This window comes from Monodelphis domestica, chromosome 7, assembly GCF_027887165.1.
Source record: "Monodelphis domestica isolate mMonDom1 chromosome 7, mMonDom1.pri, whole genome shotgun sequence".
NCBI lineage: Eukaryota > Metazoa > Chordata > Mammalia > Didelphimorphia > Didelphidae > Monodelphis > Monodelphis domestica.
The window spans coordinates 206,109,014-206,131,414 of record NC_077233.1 but is presented as its reverse complement, the minus strand read 5'-3'; the positions used below and the strand labels follow the sequence as shown (position 1 = coordinate 206,131,414).

The window sequence follows — 22,401 nt, the reverse complement described above, 5'->3', positions numbered from 1 at the left end:
CAATTATGTTCCATTTAGAACAGTCATCCTAAATTACTTCCATTATAGAATCATATACTTAGAGCAGGAAGAGACCTCAGGTCACCTCATCCAGCCCCTTTCTTTCATACTTGAGGAAATTGAAACCCAGAGAGGTAAAATAATTGCTTGAGGTCATGTAGCTAATAAGTGGTTGAGCTGAGACCAAAGTCCAGATCTTTCAACTCCAAATACAGCAGTATTTCCATTGCAACACACATTCCTATAAAATGGAGGTTACAATTGCAATTAGTGAATTCCGTTGGGTAAATAGATTTCGTCCCCCAGCCCTCATTGCCTTGCTCTGTTACGCACAGATCCAATATGGGTATCGAGTCATCTTTTACTAGAAATCAAGTTGTTGGGGTTAGTTTTGCATGTGAAAGTAATAAGATATAATTGGGCAAAGATTTTCCTTAAGGAATAACTCATTTACCAGTATAGAGCTGATAGCAGTGATCTTTGAACTGCCCTAATCTCCTCTGTGATTGTAAAGTCTCAGATTTGTTGATTCAAAGCCTTTCCTCTAGATTTATCTATTAAGCAGTTTTCCTAGTTCCTTGTTTCTGCTTTCTCCTTCACCTTTCACCTACTACATAAGGTAGTTGATCCAGACTATACTTTGGGGGCATCTAAGTGGCAGGATGGATAGAGCACCAGATCTGAAATTGGAAGGAATTGGGTTCAAATCTTACCTCAAACACTTTCTAGCTATATGACCTGGGGCCAGTCCCTTCACCCCATTTGCCTAGCCCTTGTCCTTCGGTCTTAGAGTTGTTACTAAGACAGAAAGTAAGGCTTTAAAAAAATAAAATTCATAAAAAGACCACACTTTGGTTTATTTTCACTCATCTACTTCCTGCAAATTAGGGGAGGACTACTCAGTTGGGTGGTACAAAGGATAGAGGATTGGGCTTAGACTCAGGAAGACCTCAGTATAAATCCAGCCTCAGGAACTTACTACCTTTATTATTCTATAAAAGTCACTTATTTCTTTCTGTTTTAGTTTGCTGATATGTAAAATGAAGGTAATAACAGCATTTACCTCCCAGAATTTTTGCAGGGATGAAATGAGATATTTATATAGTACTTTGAAAATCTTAAAACATGATATAAATGTTATTCAATTATTGTTTATAGGAGAAAAATATGATAGAATGAGCTTGTTGACTCTCAGGGGTCTCAGAAGTCATCTAGTGCAACTTCTTCAATTTACAGATAGGGAAACTGAGACTCACAGATATTAAATGCTGTGGCCAAGGTCAGACAGGTAAATAATAGAGATAGAATTTCAATCTAAGTTGTAGGACTCATATGATTATAAATTTAAAACTAAAAAAAGACTTTAAAAGCCAGCTAATGCAATCTCTTCATTTTATACATGTGGAAATTAAGACTCAGGGATATTGAGACTTGCCTAAGGTGGTAAGTGGCAAAACTAGATTTCAAACCCATGTTCCTTCAGTACAAATTCTTTCCACTAATACACATTGCCTTTAGTCTAACTAGAGGCCTCACTATAGAGGTCTCAAGAAGTGGCGTGATTTGTTCAATGTCACTAATGGCAGAGAACATATTCAAACAAAAGTACTAGAGAACCTCCAAATGAAACATCCATTCCATCATGCCACATTGTTCTCACTTAATGAAGCCAGTTTATGGGAAATGGAGTAATGAAATGAATTTAAGAGGAGTTTCATTATTTCACAGCAAAGGATAGTCTGTCTCCTACCATGCATTTATTAAGTCCCTACTATATAGCATTCACTTTGCCAAATGCCATTTTTTGATTGTGGAAGATGGAGGAAGAAGCAAAAATTATTTTTATTTTACTCTGATAGATTTCAGTCAAAAGAGAAGAAATTAATGAAAGATCTGATGCTTTCTTTATCAAGAGAGAAAAAAGAACCTCTTAAATCAGACAGTAGAGATCATCTTGACATGGTCTCCACATATTTTCTTTGAACTTGATAATTGCTGAACACTTTTAAAAAGATGACCTGGAGGCCAAAAAGAGAAAACTTTTTTTTTTACAGGTTCCAAAATAGAAAGAATTTGAACATTAATTTCTTAACCTTTTCAAATCCAATTTTTGATGGTGTTCTAATATAAAATTAACATGTCAAAGAGAAAAAAAAGAAAGGTAATGCCATGGAAGCACGTTTCTAGTCTTATGAAATTGACTAATCTCTGCAAAGTTGTCAGAAATTCATTTTTATTTGTGTTAGCAATGTGATTCTTTACTCCAGGTTTCAAAGGGATATTTGCTAGTGCCATTGATGTAAAAAAGAAATCCTAGGTGAGAGTACTACTTATACCAATGCAGGTTGGCACCTTCTCTGCTACTTAATGGGGTGCTTAATGGATTGAGAAGTTAAGTGACTTGCTGTAGGTACATATCGAGTATGTATCAAAAATGGGATTTGAACCCAGATCTTTGTGGTTTCAAGACTGGATCTCTATTCATTATTCCATGTTGCCTTTCATATTTCAGGTCTTTTTTTGACACTATATTTTTTTTATGGAAGCATATGTATTTTTATAAATATAAGCATTACAGAAATGTCTCAGAGATAATAACTAATTTTTTTTTTGCCTGTGACAAAGCAGAAGAGGACAGTACAACAATATGTGCTAATAGAATGTTCTAGTCATTATTCCATGCTGCCTCTCATATTTTAGGTCTTTTTTGACACTATAATTTTTTTTTATGGAAGCATATGTATTTTTATAAATGTAAGTATTATGTAAATGTCTCAAAGATAACAATAACTAGAATTTTTTTTGCCTGTGACAAAGCAGAAGAGGACAGTACAATAGTATGTGCTAATAGAATGTGTAGGAGAAGTTTGGTCTCCTTGGAAGTTCTAGAGGAAGGTTGTTCTAGTAAGACTCCATGGCAAAAAGACTCTGGGGATGGCAATCCCACCAGCCCAAGGAAGACCACAAGGCAAGGTACAATGTCAGTGGTCATCATGGAAAAAAGTAAGTCCACCATTTACCCCACCAATGTCATGGAACAGAACCACATTCTCCTCATGCTAGTTTGAGTTCTGGACTCAAGTGTCATGGAAAGGAAACACCTGAAATAAGATAATGTCGCTGAAAGGAAAACTTGAAACAGTAAAGAAGAAATGAGGGGAACATAGCAAGGTTTTTGTCTTGGGGTTTGCTTTGGGGGAAGCATGAACAGAATTATAAAATTACAGGCAGAGCCAGAAAGGACATCAGAAGTCTTGTAGTCCAAAGCTTTCATTTTTACAGTTGAGCAAACTGAGGCTCAGCAAGGTCAACTTAATTGGTCAAGGTCACAGAAGTAGTAGGTCATAGATTGAGGATTCAAACTCAGGTCTTCTGACTTCCAATCTTATATTAATTTCACTGCACATCCAGAGTGGGTTCTTTTTATATTTGCTTGCTTGCTTGCTTGCTGGTTTAACATAACTGCTGAGATTTAAATTAGTAGTTTAGTCTATGATAGGGAAAACTGACTAGTGTTGAAGTGGATAACTTCAGTGATGGCCAGAGTCACTGCATAACATTCATTTCTCTTCTTAATAAGGCGATTGGACATTTTAGAGACAGAAGAAGCTTTAGAGATAGTCTAGTTCAACCTCTTCCTTTTACAGATGAGGAAACCAAGGATGGCAGAGGAAAGATGACTTCTTCAAGGTCATATATCTAGTGAGTGACAGAAACTGGTTGAAAACTTCATCTCTCCTGATCGCCATCCAATGATGACTCCACTACATCATTTGCTCCCCTGCCTTTTGTCTCTGCTCTTTTTCACCAAGGCCTCCTGGTTCCCTCCGGCTGTGCCACATGGTTACATATTTCTACCATGTTGCATTTTCAATTAAAAAAGCTAAATGGGATGTTTAAAAAGGATGATTTCAAAGCTGCCAGACCAATAATACCATAAACTGCACCAGTTTTTATTAGAGTCAAATGAGAGTATAAATCATCAGAAAGGCTTGAGCGTGCCAACCACAGAAACAGCCATGTTCCACACACTTGGAGTGCTGAACCCCATCCAGTTGGCTGAGAAAGTACCATGTGGCTTAAAATCATTTTTCACAATTACTGTCCTAACTAGTCAATCGTTCTTGGCAGCCTTATCCCCCCACACACAGCAGAACTCGACTAATTCTCACTCTGCTGTTCTGTAAAGCTGAAAAAAATTTGCAACAGAACCACCCAACATGCCTTCATGAAACCCAGTGGCGTGGACTTTGAAAAGAAAGAGAAAAAGAAAAATGTTCCCCCTTTTTGCAACTGACTTGTAATGACTACATGGTTTAAGCAGACCATTGTTTCTTAATAACAGGACAATTGCACAAGTGGCTAGCTGGAGTAATGGATAGAGGGTTGGACTTCAAGTCAACAATCTCAGATCTTTATGAACTGTGTGATCCTCTCAGCCTTAGTTTCTTCATTTGTAAAATAAGAATAACATTTACATCCTAAGGATGTTGTGAGGACAAAATGAGATAATATTCATAAAGAGCTTTACAATCTTTGAAGTTCTATGTAAATACTATGATTATTATTAATCCTCTGATCTGCCCCAATGTCCTCATCTGTAAAATAAGGATAATAATAGTACTTACCTCCCAAGGTTGTTGTGAAGATAAAAAGAGAAATTTTGTAAAGTATTTTGTAAACTCTGAAGTACCCTAAGTGCTCGCTATTAGTAGTATTATGAATAATATTGTTCAATGAAATTGGCTCACCAAATTTATGGTAAGATTGCTCAGTTTTTTTAGATGCCATTTGTGATGGGCTTTGTATAGAGAAATAACTCCCATAGAGGAAAGTCTTTCTAACAATGCAGATATTTACTGACTCTGCAATTTTTGGTCTTAGATAATTGCCTAGGGCCACAGTTCTTGGTCCAAAAACCCTTTCCAGGGAATCCATGAAGTCAAAATTATTTACTAAGATGTTTTAATTTTTTAAAACAGTAAAAATTGATAGATAAAACCTACTGAAATAAAAGTCTTTTGGGGAAGATCCTCAATAAATTTAGAGTGTAAAAAGAAACTAAATGTTCTAAAACCAAAAACTTTAAGAACAATTAATATGGGGAACCAAATGGTTAAATGACTGGATCATAGACCCATTATGTGTCAGAAAAAAGCCTTGAACCTAGATCTTCATATCTCAGAGGCCAGCTTTCTATCCATGAGGCCACAATAACTCTCACTCTGGTCAATAAAACTGGAATTTTGTCAGCTTCAATTTTTAAAAATTGAAAAAATTGAAAAAAATTATATTGGGCTTGCCTATCAAACTTAATTTATTATGCCATCAAAATCATTACTAGACTAGAGAAAATGAACAAGGAATTCCATATCAAGTTTTTAGTTTACTAAATAATAATAATTAATAATAATAGTTTAATTAAGAAGTAATTGTTAAAAATGTTATTATTCTTTAGTGACTAAAAGACAAAAGCACTATCATGGTATTATATAGTTACCATGGTAATGAAGCTTCCTAAATTTTATACAAAGGTGTTTTCATCACAAGCTCTTCAATAGGTAAATTCTAACAGTGTTTTTATTACAATCAGTTAAATTCCTTGGGAACTCTGATCAGTCCTCATCAATACAAGGACCCACCATGATTCCAGAACACTCATAATGAAACATTCTACCTACCTGCTAACAGAGAGGTAAAAGAGTGGCAGATTGAGACACATACATACATGTGTGTATTCTATGCATAAATAACATGTACAAATGACCAGATCCCATAGGCAAGATAAATGGAAGGAAACAAATAGATGGGAATGAGTAGAATTAAGTGGGATCAGGACTACTGAGGTCACCCCCAATTCCTTGATAAATGTAAAACATGACTAAGTTTTTTTTTTAAATATATTTTATTTGATCATTTCCAAGCATTATTCGTTAAAGACATAGATCATTTTCTTTTCCTCCCCCCCACCCCCCATAGCCGATGCGTAAGTCCACTGGGCATTAGATGCTTTCTTGATTTGAACCCATTGCTTTGTTGATAGTATTTGCATTAGAGTGTTCATTTAGAGTCTATCCTCTGTCATGTTCCCTCAACCTCTGTATTCAGGCAGTTGCTTTTTCTCGGTGTTTCCACTCCCATAGTTTATCCTTTGCTTATGAATGGTGTTTTTTTCTCCTGGATCCCTGCAAGTTGTTCAGGGACATTACACCACCACCAATGGAGAAGTCCATTACGTTCGATTATACCACAGTGTATTAGTCTCTGTGTACAATGTTCTCCTGGTTCTGCTCCTCTCGCTCTGCATCACTTCCTGGAGGTTGTTCCAGTCTCCATGGAACTTCTCCACTTTATTATTCCTTTGAGCACAATAGTACTCCATCACCAACATATACCACAGTTTGTTCAGCCATTCCCCAATTGATGGGCATCCCCTCGTTTTCCAGTTTTGGGCCACCACAAAGAGCGCAGCTATGAATATTTTTGTACAAGTCTTTTTGTCCATTATCTCTTTGGGGCACAGACCCAGCAGTGCTGTGGCTGGGTCAAAGGGTAGATATTCTTTTGTCGCCCTTTGGGCATAGTTCCAAATTGCCCTCCAGAATGGTTGGATCAGTTCACAACTCCACCAGCAATGAATTAATGTCCCTACATTGCCACATCCCCTCCAGCATTCATTACTTTCCTTTGCTGTTATGTTAGCCAATCTGCTAGGTGTGAGGTGATACCTCAGAGTTGTTTTGATTTGCATCTCTCTGATTATAAGAGATGTAGAACACTTCTTCATGTGCTTGTTGATAGTTTTGATTTCTTTATCTGAGAACTGCCTATCCATGTCCCTTGCCCATTTATCAATTGGAGAATGGCTTGATTTTTTGTACAATTGATTTAGCTCATTATAAATATGAGTAATTAAACCTTTGTCAGAGGTTTCTATGAAGATTTTTTCCCAATTTGTTGTTTCCCTTCTGATTTTAGTTATATTGGTTTTGTTTGTACAAAAGCTTTTTAGTTTGATGTAGTCAAAATTATTTATTTTACATTTTGTGATTCTTTCTATATCTTGCTTGGTTTTAAAGCCTTTCCCCTCCCAAAGGTCTGACATGTATACTATTCTGTGTTTACCCAATTTACTTATGGTTTCCTTCTTTATGTTTAAGTCACTCACCCATTTTGAATTTATCTTGGTGTAGGGTGTGAGGTGTTGATCTATTCCTAGTCTCTCCCACACTGTCTTCCAATTTTCCCAGCAGTTTTTATCGAATAGTGGATTTTTGTCCCAAAAGCTGGGATCTTTGGGTTTATCGTATACTGTCTTGCTGAGGTCATTTTCCCCCAGTCTATTCCACTGATCTTCCTTTCTGTTTCTTAGCCAGTACCAAATTGTTTTGATGACTGCTGCTTTGTAATATAGTTTGAGGTCTGGGACTGCAAGGCCCCCATCATATGTGTTTTTTTTCATTATTTCCCTGGATATCCTTGATCTTTTGTTCTTCCAAATGAACTTTGTTATGGTTTTTTCTAAATCAGTGAAGAAGTATTTTGGTAGTTCAATGGGTATGGCACTAAATAGATAAATAAGTTTGGGTAGGATGGTCATTTTTATTATATTGGCTCGTCCTATCCATGAGCAGTTAATGTTTTTCCAATTGTTCAAGTCTAGTTTTAGTTGTGTGGCGAGTGTTTTGTAGTTGTGTTCATATAGTTCCTGTGTTTGTCTTGGGAGATAGATTCCTAGGTATTTTATTTTGTCTAAGGTGATTTTGAATGGGATTTCTCTTTCTAGTTCTTGCTGCTGAGCTGTGTTGGAGATATATAGAAAAGCTGATGATTTATGTGGGTTTATTTTGTATCCTGCAACTTTGCTAAAGTTGTTGATTATTTCAATTAGCTTTTTGGTTGAATCTCTAGGATTCTTTAAGTAGACCATCATGTCATCCGCAAAGAGTGATAACTTGGTCTCCTCCTTGCCTATTCTGATGCCTTCAATTTCTTTATCTTCTCTAATTGCTACTGCTAGTGTTTCTAGTACAATGTCAAATAGTAGAGGTGATAATGGGCATCCTTGTTTCACTCCTGATCTTATTGGGAATGCATCTAGTTTATCCCCATTGCAGATGATATTAGCTGTTGGTTTTAGATATATACTGTTTATTATTTTTAGGAATGACCCTTCTATTCCTATGCTTTCTAGTGTTTTTAATAGGAATGGGTGTTGTATTTTATCAAAGGCTTTTTCTGCATCTATTGAGATAATCATGTGGTTCTTGCTAGTTTGCTTGTTGATGTGGTCAATTATGTGGATGGTTTTCCTAATGTTGAACCAGCCCTGCATCCCTGGTATAAATCCTACTTGATCATGGTGAATGATCCTTCTGATCACTTGCTGGAGTCTTTTTGCTAGTATCCTATTTAAGATTTTTGCATCTATATTCATTAGGGAGATTGGCCTATAGTTTTCTTTCTCTGTTTTTGACCTGCCTGGTTTTGGAATCAGTACCATGTTTGTGTCGTAAAAGGAGTTTGGTAGAACTCCCTCTTTGCTTATTATGTCAAATAGTTTGTATAGTATTGGGATTAACTGTTCTCTGAATGTTTGATAGAATTCACAGGTGAATCCATCAGGCCCTGGGGATTTTTTCTTAGGAAGTTCTTTGATGGCTTGATGGATTTCAATTTCTGATATGGGATTATTTAAGAATTCTATTTCCTCTTCTGTTAGTCTAGGCAGTTTGTATTTTTGTATATATTCATCCATTTCTCCTAAATTGGTGTATTTATTGCCATATAATTGGGCAAAGTAATTTCTAATGATTGCCTTAATTTCCTCCTCATTGGAGGTGCTGTCCCCCTTTTCATCTTTAATGCTGTGAATTTGCTTTTCTTCCTTCCTTTTTTTAATTAGATTGACCAGTACTTTGTCTATTTTGTTTGTTTTTTCAAAGTACCAGCTTCTTGTCTTATTTATTAAATCAATAGTTCTATCACTTTCGATTTTATTAATTTCTCCCTTAATTTTTAGGATTTCTAATTTGGTTTTCTGCTGGGGGTTTTTAATTTGATCGCTTTCGAGTTTTTTCAATTGCATTTCCAATTGATTGATCTCTGCTCTCCCTTGTTTGTTAATATAAGCTTTCAGGGATATGAATTTGCCTCTGATTACCGCTTTGGCTGCATCCCAAAAGGTTTGAAAGGATGTTTCGCCATTGTCATTTTCCTTGATGAAATTATTAATTGTTTCTATGATTTCTTCTTTAACTAAACGGTTTTGGAGTATCATATTGTTTAATTTCCAATTGGTTTTTGATTTGGTTTTCCATGTACCATTACTAATCATTATTTTTATTGCCTTGTGATCTGAGAAGGCTGCATTCATTATTTCTGCTTTTTTGCATTTGTGTGCTATGTTTCTGTGACCTAATGTATGGTCAATTTTTGTGAATGTGCCATGTGGTGCTGAGAAGAAGGTGTATTCCTTTTTATCCCTATTTATTTTTCTCCATATGTCTATTAATTCTAATTTTTCTAAGATTTCATTCACTTCTTTTACCTCTTTCTTATTTATTTTTTGATTTGATTTATCTAAATTTGATAATGGTTGGTTTAAGTCTCCCACTAGTATGGTTTTATTGTCTATTTCTTCCTTCAATTCTCCTAGTTTCTCCATTAGAAATTTGGGTGCTATATTATTTGGTGCATACATGTTGATTAATGATATTTCCTCATTGTCTAGAGTCCCTTTTAACAAAATATAATTACCTTCCCTATCCCTTTTGATCAGGTCTATTTTTGCATTGGCTTTATCAGATATCATGATTACCACTCCTGCCTTCTTTCTATCAGTTGAGGCCCAGAAGGTCTTACTCCATCCTTTAATTCTGACCTTGTGGGTGTCAACCCGCCTCATGTGTGTTTCTTGAAGACAACATATGGTAGGGTTTTGGATTCTAATCCATTCTGCTATTCGTCTACGTTTTATGGGTGAGTTCATCCCATTCACGTTCAAAGTTATGATTGTCATTTGTGGACTCCCTGGCATTTTGATTGCCTTCCCTAATTCTAACCTTTTCTTCTTCGGCTCTACCTTTTAGTCCAGTGATTTACTTTGAATCAGTCCCCTTGTCCCCTCCCTTGATGTTTCCCTTTTTAGTCCCTCCCTTTTTCTTCCCTCCCCCTCCCCCCTCTCTTTCCCTCCCTTTTTGTTCTCCCTCTCCCCCTCCCCCCCTCGGTTTTCCCTTCTCCTTACCCTTGTTGGGTAAGATAGAATTCAAGATCCCAATGGATCTGGATGTTTTTCCCTCTCAGAGTTGATTTCCCTGAGATTGAGGTTTAAGTAAAAAAAAAAAACCCTCTCTTCCTCTCCTTCTTATAGGAGTTTTCTTCCCCTCCCCTTCCCATGTGAATCTTTGTGTGAGAACGATTATTCTATTTGGTCTTTCTTTACCCCCTATTTATACATTACATTTTCCCCACATATTAGTATACATAGATTGATATAAATGTAGTCCTTATAGAAGAGAGTTTGAGTAAAAGAAAATAACATTTTTCCCCTTTCCTTAATATTTACCTTTTCAGGTATTCCTTGCTCTTTGATTTTCGGTATCAAACTTTCCACAGAGCTCTGGTCTTTTCTTTGCAAAAAGTTGGAAGTCTTCTATTTTGTTGAATGCCCATACTTTCCCTTGGAAGTATATAGTCAGTTTTGCTGGGTAGCTGATTCTTGGTTGGAGACCCAGCTCTCTTGCCTTTCTGAAGATCATGTTCCATGCCTTACGATCATTCAGAGTAGAACTTGCAAGGTCTTGTGTGACCCTGATTGGCATTCCTTTATATCTAAATTGTCTTTTTCTGGCTTCCTGTAGGATTTTTTCTTTTGTTTGATAGCTTTGGAATTTGGCAATTACATTCCTGGGAGTTGTCTTTTGGGGGTTTAGTGTAGAAGGTGTTCTGTGAGCTCTGTCAGTGGCTGTATTGCCCCCTTGTTCTAGAATCTCTGGGCAATTTTCTTTGATTATATCTTGTATCACCATGTCCAGTTTGGTGTTTATTTCTGGCTTTTCTGGGAGTCCAATTATTCTTAAATTTTCTCTTCTCCCTCTATTTTCCAGATCTATCACCTTGTCGGTGAGATATTTTATGTTCTCTTCTAATTTCTTGGTGTTTTGGCTTTGCTTTAATAGTTCTTGCTTTAAAGCCTGGTTTTCTTTTACAGTTTGGTCAAACTGGTTTTGTAGGTGCGTGAATTTCTTTTGCATTATTTCCCACTTTTCCTCCCAGAGGGCTTCCATCTTTTTGGTCATTTCTGATTCAAATTCTTCATGGGTTTGTGGAGAGTTTCTATTTCCTTTGGAAGATTTTGGAGAATTTTCTTGTATATCTTCTTCTATCTGCTCTGTATTTTGTATTTTGGCTCCATAGAATGTGTCCAAAGTCGCCCCTTTCTTCTTATTTTTCTTGGTATTTTGGGGCTTCTGTGCTTCTGTGGAGTTTGCTGCCATCTCTGAATGTGGAGGATTAGCTTTTCTTATCTCTGTCTGGTGATCAGAGGCTTTAGTCCGGGGCAGATTGTCCCTTCTATGAGCTTTCCCTGGGTTAAACTGAATATGCCTCACTGGAACTGGAATGGAAGGGTCAGACCACGAGGCCACACTCTCCCCCCGGCTCGCTTTCAGGAAGTTGCCTTCAGAATCGCTGGCCGTGAGGCTGTTTCATCGGCCTGCGGGGGGATGGGCTGCAGCTTTCCCAAGCTCTAGGGCAAGGACTTTCACTGAGACTTGGATAGCAGGATCCAGCCCATGAGGCTGTTTTGCCTGCCCTGAGGGTTGCTGTTGTTTCGACCAGCTCTCTGCAGCGGAAGCCCCAGGCAGTAACTTTCACCTGGACTCGGGTAGAAGGCCCTGAGGGTTGTGGTTCGGAGGACCCTGCTCTCTGAGCCCGGCCGGGCTTCGGCTTCCGGGAGCCTTGGACTCTGCGCTCCTACCCCTGAGGTCCGAGTGATCTCGGGTTCTGGCTTTTGAGGGGAGCCGTACCTTTTGAACCGGGTCCAGGTCCAGGAGGAGGCTTCCCAGGGTCTGTGCTGTTGATCGTTTTGAATTTCGGTGCCTTAGGAGCTTATATTTTGAGATCGGTAGGGAAGGGTTTTCCAGAGATCTGAACTTTAGCTTTCTCTAAGCCGCCATCTTAACTGGAACTCATGACTAAGTTTTTTTAAACATCTATTGTATCTAAAATTCCCATTCCTTAAAATAAGAGCCCAATCTTCACATTAAATATGATCTTTCATTCTAATGAAAGGTAGCCTCATATAGTAGATAAAACAACCAATCAACAAATATTTATTTAAAAACTCACTATGTGCTAGATACTGGTAAAAAGATAAAGATGAGACAGTCCCTGATGCAACAGAGTTTACATTCTATCAGGGTAAGAAGGAAATTCTTATTGAGAAGTATGAATCAGGAAGGACTGAATCCAAATCTCATCTGTGACAAATATTGGCTATATTCACGTAAATCTCTGAAACTCAGTATCTTTACTTGTAAATTAAGGATAATAATATACAAATATCCACTACCCCAGAGGGTTGTTGTGATGCTCAAATGAGATAATGCATATAAATGCTTTTCAAATGTTAAATTGTTGTAACAATGTCAACTGTTACTATTATAATGTAATTTTTCATTGTCAAGGCAGTTCTCAGACACTAGCAAGTACAGCAGGTGCTTTTTCTATACCCTGATATAGAGGGTTTCCTCACTGGGGAGGAAGGAAACCAAAAGTCTGAACCAAATTTTAAAAACCAAATGGGGGTTTTGGGTGATTATTTATATATAATATATAATACAAATAAAACACTCAACTAACTGTCAGGAATGCCTTTCAGGCTTGGTCATTCTCAGTTTTGAACCCTTCAGGCCTCTAAATCTTTTATTTTTCTTAGAGCATGTAGAACTTTCCAAAAGCAAGAAAACAGCCAGATAGATCGACTAATTCTATTAAAGCCATCTATATTGTGTTTTCACTTCTCAAAATTCTAGCCCAGACCTCGTGTATTTCTCCTGTCATAAAGCCTTAATTCCTGGCAGCACTCAAAAATACCATATAATCAAAATGTATTTTCATCCAGAGCAAGAACAGTGACCCTATAAACTGAAAACAACTTCAAAATGTAAAAGGGGCCAACCAACCAAATTAGAAAAGCTGTCAGTGAGACCAGCTAACTGTCACAAAAATCAAGCTTAAATTGCCCAGGTTAGGTTCATGTGAACACTCAAAAATGACATGCAGGTTCTAACCTGAGACTTTAAAAAATTATATTTTACTTTTTTCAATCAGCAAAAACCTGACTTCTCTCCCTCCCAACCCATTTTCTCCCTACATTGAGAATGATAACCTCAGTCTTCAAAAGTTCTGCTTTTCTCTTATGGAATGGTCAGATTAGCTTCCTCAGAAGTATGAAAAGCCTCTAAATTCCAGAAATTATACCTGGTGATCCCTGGAGATCTAGGAATTGTGTGCATCCTGTTCTCAGTCTTTTTTTATCCCCTACATTTCTTAGATTTGTTTAACAGAATTGTTGAACTGGTATGATGTATGCCAGAGATACGGATCAACACAAACTATTTTCCACTTTCATTTATGCTTTTATTTTGGGGTTTTGGTTTTATATGAATATTTTCTTACAACCATGACCAATATGGAAGTAAGTTTTATATGGTAATATGTGTATAATCCAAATCAAATTGTTTGCCATCTCTGAGAAGGGGGAAGGAAAGTGAAAATTTAGATCTTATAATTTTGGAAAATGTATGTTGAAAATTGTTATATGTCACTGGGAAAATAAAACATCTTTTATAAAAGATGGGAGATGGGTAATTAATAATGCTTAATTCAATCAATGAGTATTTATTAATAACCTAATAGGTACCAAACATTGGTTTAGGCACAGGAATACAAATATAACAAAGAAAACAAGCTGTACTCATTTAAAAGGCAGCATGGAGTAGTGAGAAAGACTCAGATTCCAACTGAGCCTCTTACACTTAATAGTTGTGAAGCTTTGAGAAAATCACAATTTCTCAGGGCCTCAAATGTTTATACAAAACTACAAGTTGCTAAAGGGGTGCTCATCTGCAATGGTAGTAGTTCTTCACTGAGATTTTTTTGTTGTTGTTGCTAATAAAATCACAGATCTTGCCTTAAAAGTTAAATAATGACATATGAATGAGTCCATGAGTTTCTTTTTCCCTTTTCATCCCTCAATTTGAATGCTAGGGCCTCACATGATCTCTCTAAGGAAAATCTCAGCCATTGAGTCTTCCATTTCCTCCCTCTTATAACTTATGTTATGTAGAACAAAATTCAATGAAGTAAAACAAAACCCCACAATTAATAGTGTTCTCTCTCTCTCTCTCTCTCTCTCTCTCTCTCTCTCTCTCTCTCTCTCTCTCTCTCTCTCTCTCTCTCTCTCTCTCTCTCTCTCTCTCCTTCTGTCTTAGAATCAATACTATGTATTGGTTCCAAGGTAGAAGAGTGGGAAGGGCTAGGCAATGGTCTTTAAGTGACTTGACCAGGGTCACACAGATAATTAGTGTCTGAGGCTAGATTTGAACCTCCCATCTCTAAGTCTGGTTCTCAATCCACTGAGCCACCCAACTGCTCCCAGCTCTAGTCTCTTTTAAATACATTAACTAATCTCCACTTCTTAATTTGGAGTAGAAAATGATGTTTCCCTGACACTACTTGGAGAAAACGTCCAACCCATCAAAAGTTGATCAGTTAGTAAATCCATCAATCAGCAAGAAGTCCTTCAATCTGAATTGTATGAATTAGAGTCAATGGTTTTTCCTGTTGTAGTTGCTTGTACTTACCATATACCACATGCTTGGCCACTTGGGATCATTGAAGTAAGTAGACTGGGCACCAGTGAGTTCAAAGTCCCTCTTTATCCTCTTTTTAACCACTTGTTGCTGTATCCACTCTACCTGTGAGGGAGGAGAACATGATCAGCATCAACATTCCATAAAGGGGAACCAGAAAAATGAGACACATTGGGGTCATTTACCATGGACCAAGCACAACCCTTGTACCAGGCTTCTTTTAGGCAATTTACATGGTCCTTGGATTATGGATTCTTGGGCACTCTAGTCATTTCCAGGTGATATAGTAGAAACATCAGGAGAGAGCTGAGTGGAATTCTTTGCTTTGATGCTAGTTCTTTGTGTGGCCCCAGGTGAGTAACTAAACAGATCTGAATCTGTAAAATGGGGGAAAATTATGCATGCACCTGTGACAGAGGCTGGCACTAGGAAAAAAGTGGGTAACCCACAGGAGAAAGTCTTATCCATCCCTCCCTCTTCAGCTTCTCCAGACAGATGAGTAAGATTCACACACTCTTCAGCCTGGCACTTTTCTCCTAGTGTCAGCCTCTGTCACACACCTCCAACTTCATAGGATTAGTGTGAGGTAAGTATTTTGCAAACCTTAAATTAATTTTTAGAAAACACATTTCACTTTTCTCTGAGACTATAAGTTACAGAGAAACTACTGTCCAGCCCCGGTGAAGGGACTTTATCTAGGAAATACTATATTGTACTAAAAAAAATCTCAGGTAGTACAATAGATAAAGTACAAAATCTAGTGTCAGGAAGACCTAAGTTCAAATCCAGCCTCAGACATGTACTAGCTATTGTGACCCTAGGCAAGTCACTTAACCTTGTTTGCTTCAGTTTCCTCTTCTATACAATGAGTAAAAAGATATGGCAAACCACTTCAGTATCTTTGCCAAGAAAAATCCAAATGGAGTCATGAAAAGTGAGAAGTAATGTAATACAAAGTAATGAAAAGTAAGAAGAAAAGTAACTGAAATGACTGATGAACAAAACTGTTACTAGTAAAAATTATTATTTTTATCACTTGTATGTTTATTATATATGATAATTAACAAGCACAATAGATTTATGCAATATTCATATAAAATACAATTCCTTTTACAACAGGTATAATTACAACAACAGAAAGAAAACAACCTCTGTTACTCCTCCTCCTCTCCCTTCAACCCCTAGGGACCCAAGATCCATTTTCATTTTAAAATTACTAACCAATCTAGAAAGCCTCTCCCATCTGCCTTTTTTTTTTGTGTCCCTTTGTTAGATTTTTTTTTTTTGTTAATAGCTAATTTAGTCACAATGCATTCTAAAGATGAGTACAACCTTTACCTACCCCTCTGAACTCAAAGAGAAGAGAGGAGGAAGAATGCAGAAGCCCACTATTTAGTGGGTCTGTCTTGATGTACTCATTCCTGGAAGTTTTTAAGACTACTATTGTCTGCATAATTGAGGCGTTAGATGGAGGAAAGAGGGCCAAGGTACTGATTAACAGGTTAAATTACTACATGCTCCAAATACAAGGCAAATAGGACATTAAGGCCCTAAGCAAACCAGGGGAACTACAAGCAGAGCGCATTTACAAGCAGCATCCTTCTTACTTAATCCAAAGAAACACCCCAAACTCTAGTCTAAAACAGGAATAAATAGGGACCAGACCTTTTACTTCATTGGTATAGTCAAGCAAACTAGCATTTATGTGCCAGCTAGGGATGCAAAGAAGGGGGGGGGATTAAGGAAGGTGGGGAAAAACTTCCATAAAAAGGATTTTTGGTGAGACTCAAAGGAAGCTCAGAAGCAGAACTCCCAGCCAAGAAACTCCTCTCTCAATACAAGTCCAGCACCTTCTGAGCATCTTTGAGTCTTAAAAGAGTTGCCAAGAGCAGTGAGTAAAGATAGGATTTGAATCCGGCTCTCTATTAATCAAACGGGGATCCTCTCTAATCTCTATAATGTAGCCCTTTGATCTCCTAGCCAGGTGGTGCTACGCATTGAGTTCTGGGGCCCTCTTGTGACAGGTCAGCCTTTCTGTCCTATTCTATAAGATGGAAATGATAGTCATGGCGGCAGCACTTACCTCACCAAGTCCTAACCCAGTGAATAGTTTATTGTTCCACTAACAAGGGTTAGCTTGGAGCTCAGGGCTCTTTAAGTAAATATTGCAACCTGTTTGTGGTTAAGATTGCAGCTAAGCATCATACTTGTGGCTTCGCTGACAGCTCATTTTACCCAGATAATGGGAATGAATAAACAAATTGGAAATCATGTTCTGGCAATGGACTCTGGGTCTTCCCCTGTGTAAACTTGTGCTAAAAGTTTCCACTTTGTCCTCTTCTCACCCTTCTCTACCGTGTCCTCAGCCCCCTCTGCACTCACACTTAGCAACAAAACACCCATCCACTATTTTTCTTATCCTTACTACTAAAGGCCTTTTGCCAAGGATGGCCCAGGAGCTTTAAGGTTTTCTTTGATTTTTTTTCCTACAAAGACAGTGCTTTGCTGAAACTGTATATCATGGAGCAATGGAGCACTTAAAAAACAAACAAACCATGCTTTAGGAAATAATACATTGTCATAAAGAGAGAACTTATTCTTCAATAATTATAAATAACCTACAAAAATTACCTGAAACTCTCAAATGTTGTCCATTTAAAGTGTAAAAATGTGGCATAGGTACATCTATTGTTTCCCTTAGGATGAACATTGCAGCTTTTTTAAAAATTCAATTAGTGATGCAGAGTACTAGGCTGGGAATTAGGTCTGATTTAATTTCTTTCTTTTTAAAAATTTTAATTAAAAAATAAAACCACTTAGAATCAATATTAAGTATCTGTTCCAAGATAGAAGAGCAGTGAGGGCAAGGCAGTTTAGATTAAGTGACTTGCTCAAGATTACACATCAAGAACTATCTGAGGCTAGAGATGAACCCAGGTCCTCTAAATTCCAGACCTGACTCTATCTCCTGAGATACCTAGCTGCCTCAACCTCACTTTAATTCCTACAGATGACACTCAACTATATGACTGTAGGCAAGTTTTGGATCCTTACCCTCAATTTCCTCATCTGTAAAATAATAATGCCTTTGCTTCTTACCTCATAAAGATATTTTGATGATAAGGCAACATAAGGTGTAGCAAAGGTCTTCATGAAGTTTTAAGACTCAAAAGGCTTTTTCTTTTTCTTTTTAAATTTTTGGAATAAATTTAAGAGGACCCTCCTCTACCCACCTCTTTTCCAGTCACTAAAATTAACTAAATGAGGGTGTAGGAAGGAGTTTGGGGGGGAGCAGGGGAATACAAGTTATGCCCTTCCTCTCCAGCAGCTATTGGACCAGAGAGGGCACCAGAAGCAGAGACAGGGTCAAAGAGAATGGGATGAAGGGGTCTGGGGGCTCTGGAACTTGGTAGAGGGCAGCTGAATTGGAGTGAGGGCTATATCTCCTCTTCCCCATCTGTCTCTGTGTCTTCAGAATTACCCTCCCGCTCAAGTCCCTTCTAGACTGCTTCTCACCTTTCCTCTTTCACTAGCACTACCACTTTTCTGAGTGCTCCCAGATTCCTTGATTCCTACCTAGGTGACTGTTAATGAAGCTATTAAAGCTTTCAATGACACTAAGACCTTTGGGACACCCTGTACAGCATATATGAAGCCCTAAGTAAATGGCCATTATTATTGTAGACAAGATAGATAGATAGATAGATAGATAGATAGATAGATAGATAGATAGATAGATAGATAGATAGATGGATGGATGAATGGATAGGAGGATGGATAGATAGGCAGATAGATATATATAGAGATAGATGGATGATATATAGAGAGATGGATGGATGCATAGATGGATAGATAGATAGATAGATATAGAGATGGATGGATAGATGATAGATAGGTAAGTAGATGGATGGATGGATATATAGATGGATAGATGGATAGATACATGGATAGATAGATAGATGAATGGATAGATATAAATATCAATAGCTTTCTCACTGGACAGTGTTGTAAGTCTCACTCCACTCCATTCCATACCTCAAATGAATGCCAAAGAAATGGCTGGACAAGTTGTCATAGGTGATTGTAATGGAATGCTCTTGTGCTATAAGAAATGTTGAGTAGGAGAAACCTAGATGAAAAGGTCTACATGAACTGATTCAGAGTGAAGTGAGCAAAACCACGAGAACATGATACACAGCAATGGCAATAATGTATAATGATCAACTGTGATTTACTTATCTATTATCAGCAACACAATGAACCAAGATAATGCTTAAGAACTTGTGATGAAAAACAATTGCCCTCCTTCAGGGAAAGAACTGATGAAGCCTGATGGGAAAAGGCCACTCTTCACTTTATTTTCTTTATGGTTGTGTTTAAGCATGTTTGTATCTTCTTCTAAAACATGAAAAATATGTAAATAAGTTTTGGATGAGAGCACATATATAAACAATAGCAATTGCCTGATATCTTAGAGATGGGGTAGGAGAAAGGGGAAGAGTGGAATTTAAAATGTTAGAAAATGAATGTGAAAAATTGTTTTTAGTTGCACGGTAGAACCTTGTTTATATGATCAATATGTTCTAAGACCTTTTGTGCAAGTTGGAAACTGAACATAATAGCGAATCCCATTGTTTAGTATTTCTTATTTATTCAATAAACTCCAGGGTTAGCCCATTCCCTCTAGTATCAAATATGCATTCTCTTGTTTCATATTCATACCCTCATCCCTTCCTATCTTTCCCAGGCTTCTTTACACATTATAGCTAGGTCCCAATTAATATGGATAATGAAGCTTGTGAAGTGGTTGCTTTATTTGAATTCACTGCATATTTCCATGGAGCTAGAACTAACCACCATATTTAAATAATGATAACTTTGAATAGTGTGAATTTAAATACATATTACCACTTTGTGGAATTCATAATTAGCACCAATCAGAGGCTAGCTATACTATATTCTATACATACTACAATCTAGACATACAGGTCTACTTGTTGCTCCTTATATGCAATATTCTCTCCCCTCTCGAGCCTCCCCCCTGACTCCCATCACATGCCAGAAATGCTCATCTTTTAGACCTCTGGCTTCCTTCACAATTCAGCTTAGATGCTGCCTTTTACTCCCCAGGGCCCAGAAGCTTTTATAGAGCCTTACACTCTAAGGTTATTGTGCATATATTCTGTATGTACCTATTTATGTAAATGTTGCTTTCCTCATTAAAGTTCCCTGAGGACAGGCACTGCTTTGTTTTGTTTTGTTTTGTTTTGTTTTTCTTCTTCTTTAAATCCCCAAGCACTTAGCAGAGTTCCTGGCACATGGCAAACACTTAAATGCTAGTTGATGGATTGATTGATGACTTTCCAATATAGCATTCATATTTCATATTGATATGGATCCACCCAAAAGGTTGATACTCATTGTTCACCAAATAGGAAGTTAAAAGGTAAAACCTGTACCAGACCAGTTCAAATCCAAAGGTGTAGATTCCCACCATACAAAGGCTCATAATTTTCTACCCGGAAGAAATCTTAAAGGCCAAGGAGTCCAACCCTCTTGTTTTTATGAATGTGGAAACTCATCACCTAGGTGGTAAGTGGCAAAAATGGGAGACCTCTACAGGCATTGACCTACAGATTTCAGCTATGGTATTATATAGGACAATTGACAAACAAACAAAAAGCTGCAGGTTTCTTTATAAGGAACTCATTCCAAGCTGCCCTAATTCTAAATTGCCAAAGGACACATTCACAAACCAAATCAGTGGCCACATCTGCCTCCAAAAGCAAACAAAACTAATGAAGAAACTCAAGATCCTGACCATCTATATGTTGGTGTATAGCTGCATGTGGATCTTGTTAATTAACCAACTATATCAATATTTGTTGGAAAATTATTTTCATAATTGCATTAAAGATGTGTACACCTCTCTCTCTCTTTCTTTCCCTTGCTCTCCCCATTCTTATTTCCCTCTCTATCTCTTCCTCTCTCCCCATCCCTACTTCCCTTTCTATTTCTCCCTCTCTCTCTCCATCCCTATTTCCCTCTCTCCCCTACCCCCTTCTCTCTCTTACACACACACACACACACACACACACACACACACACACACACACACACACACAAAATGTGTTTTCCAATATGAATTAATAAATTTAGGGCCAGACTTAACCTTAGAAGGATCCCAGGTCTACTCTATAGTTCTATACCTGACAAAATGGAAAACCAAGGAATCTAAGTGATTAGCCTGAAGTCACAAAGTTTGTGCATGGTAGAATCTAGAGTTGTATCTTGGGATTCTAATTTAGCTCAAGTGCCACCTTCAATAGAATTTTTTCCTGATTCTTCCAAGTGCAAAGTACACATATAACTATACATAGAATAAATATAAAATAGAGTAAAATTCAGAGGGAGACAGGACTTGGGGGGTATTAGGAAAGAATTTTATCAAAGGTGGGACTTGAGCTGAGTAGAACTGGGATCCTCCTCATTTCTAGGTTCTCAAAAAGAATAGAATTGTTATTCTAATACCATATTCTTTACTGATTCCACAAAACTTTTGTTCACACTCTTCTCTATACATGGAATAGTTTTCTAAGTTATTCTAACCATCCTTCAAGACCCATCCTACCTTGACCATTTGAGAAGAAAATATCTTCCTCCTCTGAGCTCTCAGTGAATGTTTTTCTTTTAGATCTCTAATCTCCACCTAGCCTTTTTTATATTACACATTTATTTGTGTGCCTTTCTTGTCATTTCTTCTGACGAGTTCTTAATATTGTGTTCATTGCCTTGTTTTTAAAAAAAAACATATTTTGATAACTATTCTTCCATATAATTGGTTTCCTTTGTATCTTATGTATTCGATTTTGTACATTTAAAACTATTATTCTAAAAACGGGTCCATAGGTTTTACCACCAAAGGGATCTATGACTAAATAAATAAATAAAGACTCCTACACTACTCAGAGGGCAAACTGATGAATAATGTTTTTCACTTTATTTTTCTTGCTTTTGTTTTAAATGGCTAATCTGGAAATCTATTTTGTATGACTTCAAATATATAATAGATATCATATTCTCAAATACACCAATGATGTGTTTTGGTTTCATTAGTATTGGAAGACTCCCTCTATGAATATAGTTTAATATTAATGTCATAAAATAGAAATATGAAATATTTTCTTCTAACCCTTCTCAATGGGTGAGGCAGAGATTGGAAGGAAGGAGAGAATTTGGAAATCAAAATCATAAAAAAATAGATGTTAAAAATAAATAAACACAGTAAAAAAAGAAATTCAATATATAAAAAAGAGCCCTTCTAGTTTACAATTTTCTTCAGGTCAGTGATTCTTATTTTATTCATATTTTGGTACATAAATTTTAAAAATAAAACCCTCAACTCTGAACAAAAATGTCTGGAATGTTTAACAAATAAAGTATCTTACAGAAGCATTGTCATTTCTAAAATTTGGCACATACTCAATCATAGTGTTTAGTAATTACTGGGTAAGATGGCATT

The 22,401-nt window shown here is 37.0% G+C and overlaps 1 protein-coding gene across 1 annotated transcript in view; it reads right to left on the bottom strand.

The window, feature by feature from the left end:
* The window catches only part of PCSK5 (proprotein convertase subtilisin/kexin type 5), a gene marked incomplete at its 5' end in the record, with an annotated part of 595,445 nt that overhangs the window by 511,736 nt on the left and 61,308 nt on the right, over nucleotides 1-22,401 (bottom strand). The window contains one exon of the mRNA XM_056806299.1: nucleotides 14,871-14,984. Coding sequence (XP_056662277.1) covers nucleotides 14,871-14,984 — 114 coding nt within the window. The remainder of the gene's footprint in view (nucleotides 1-14,870; nucleotides 14,985-22,401) is intronic.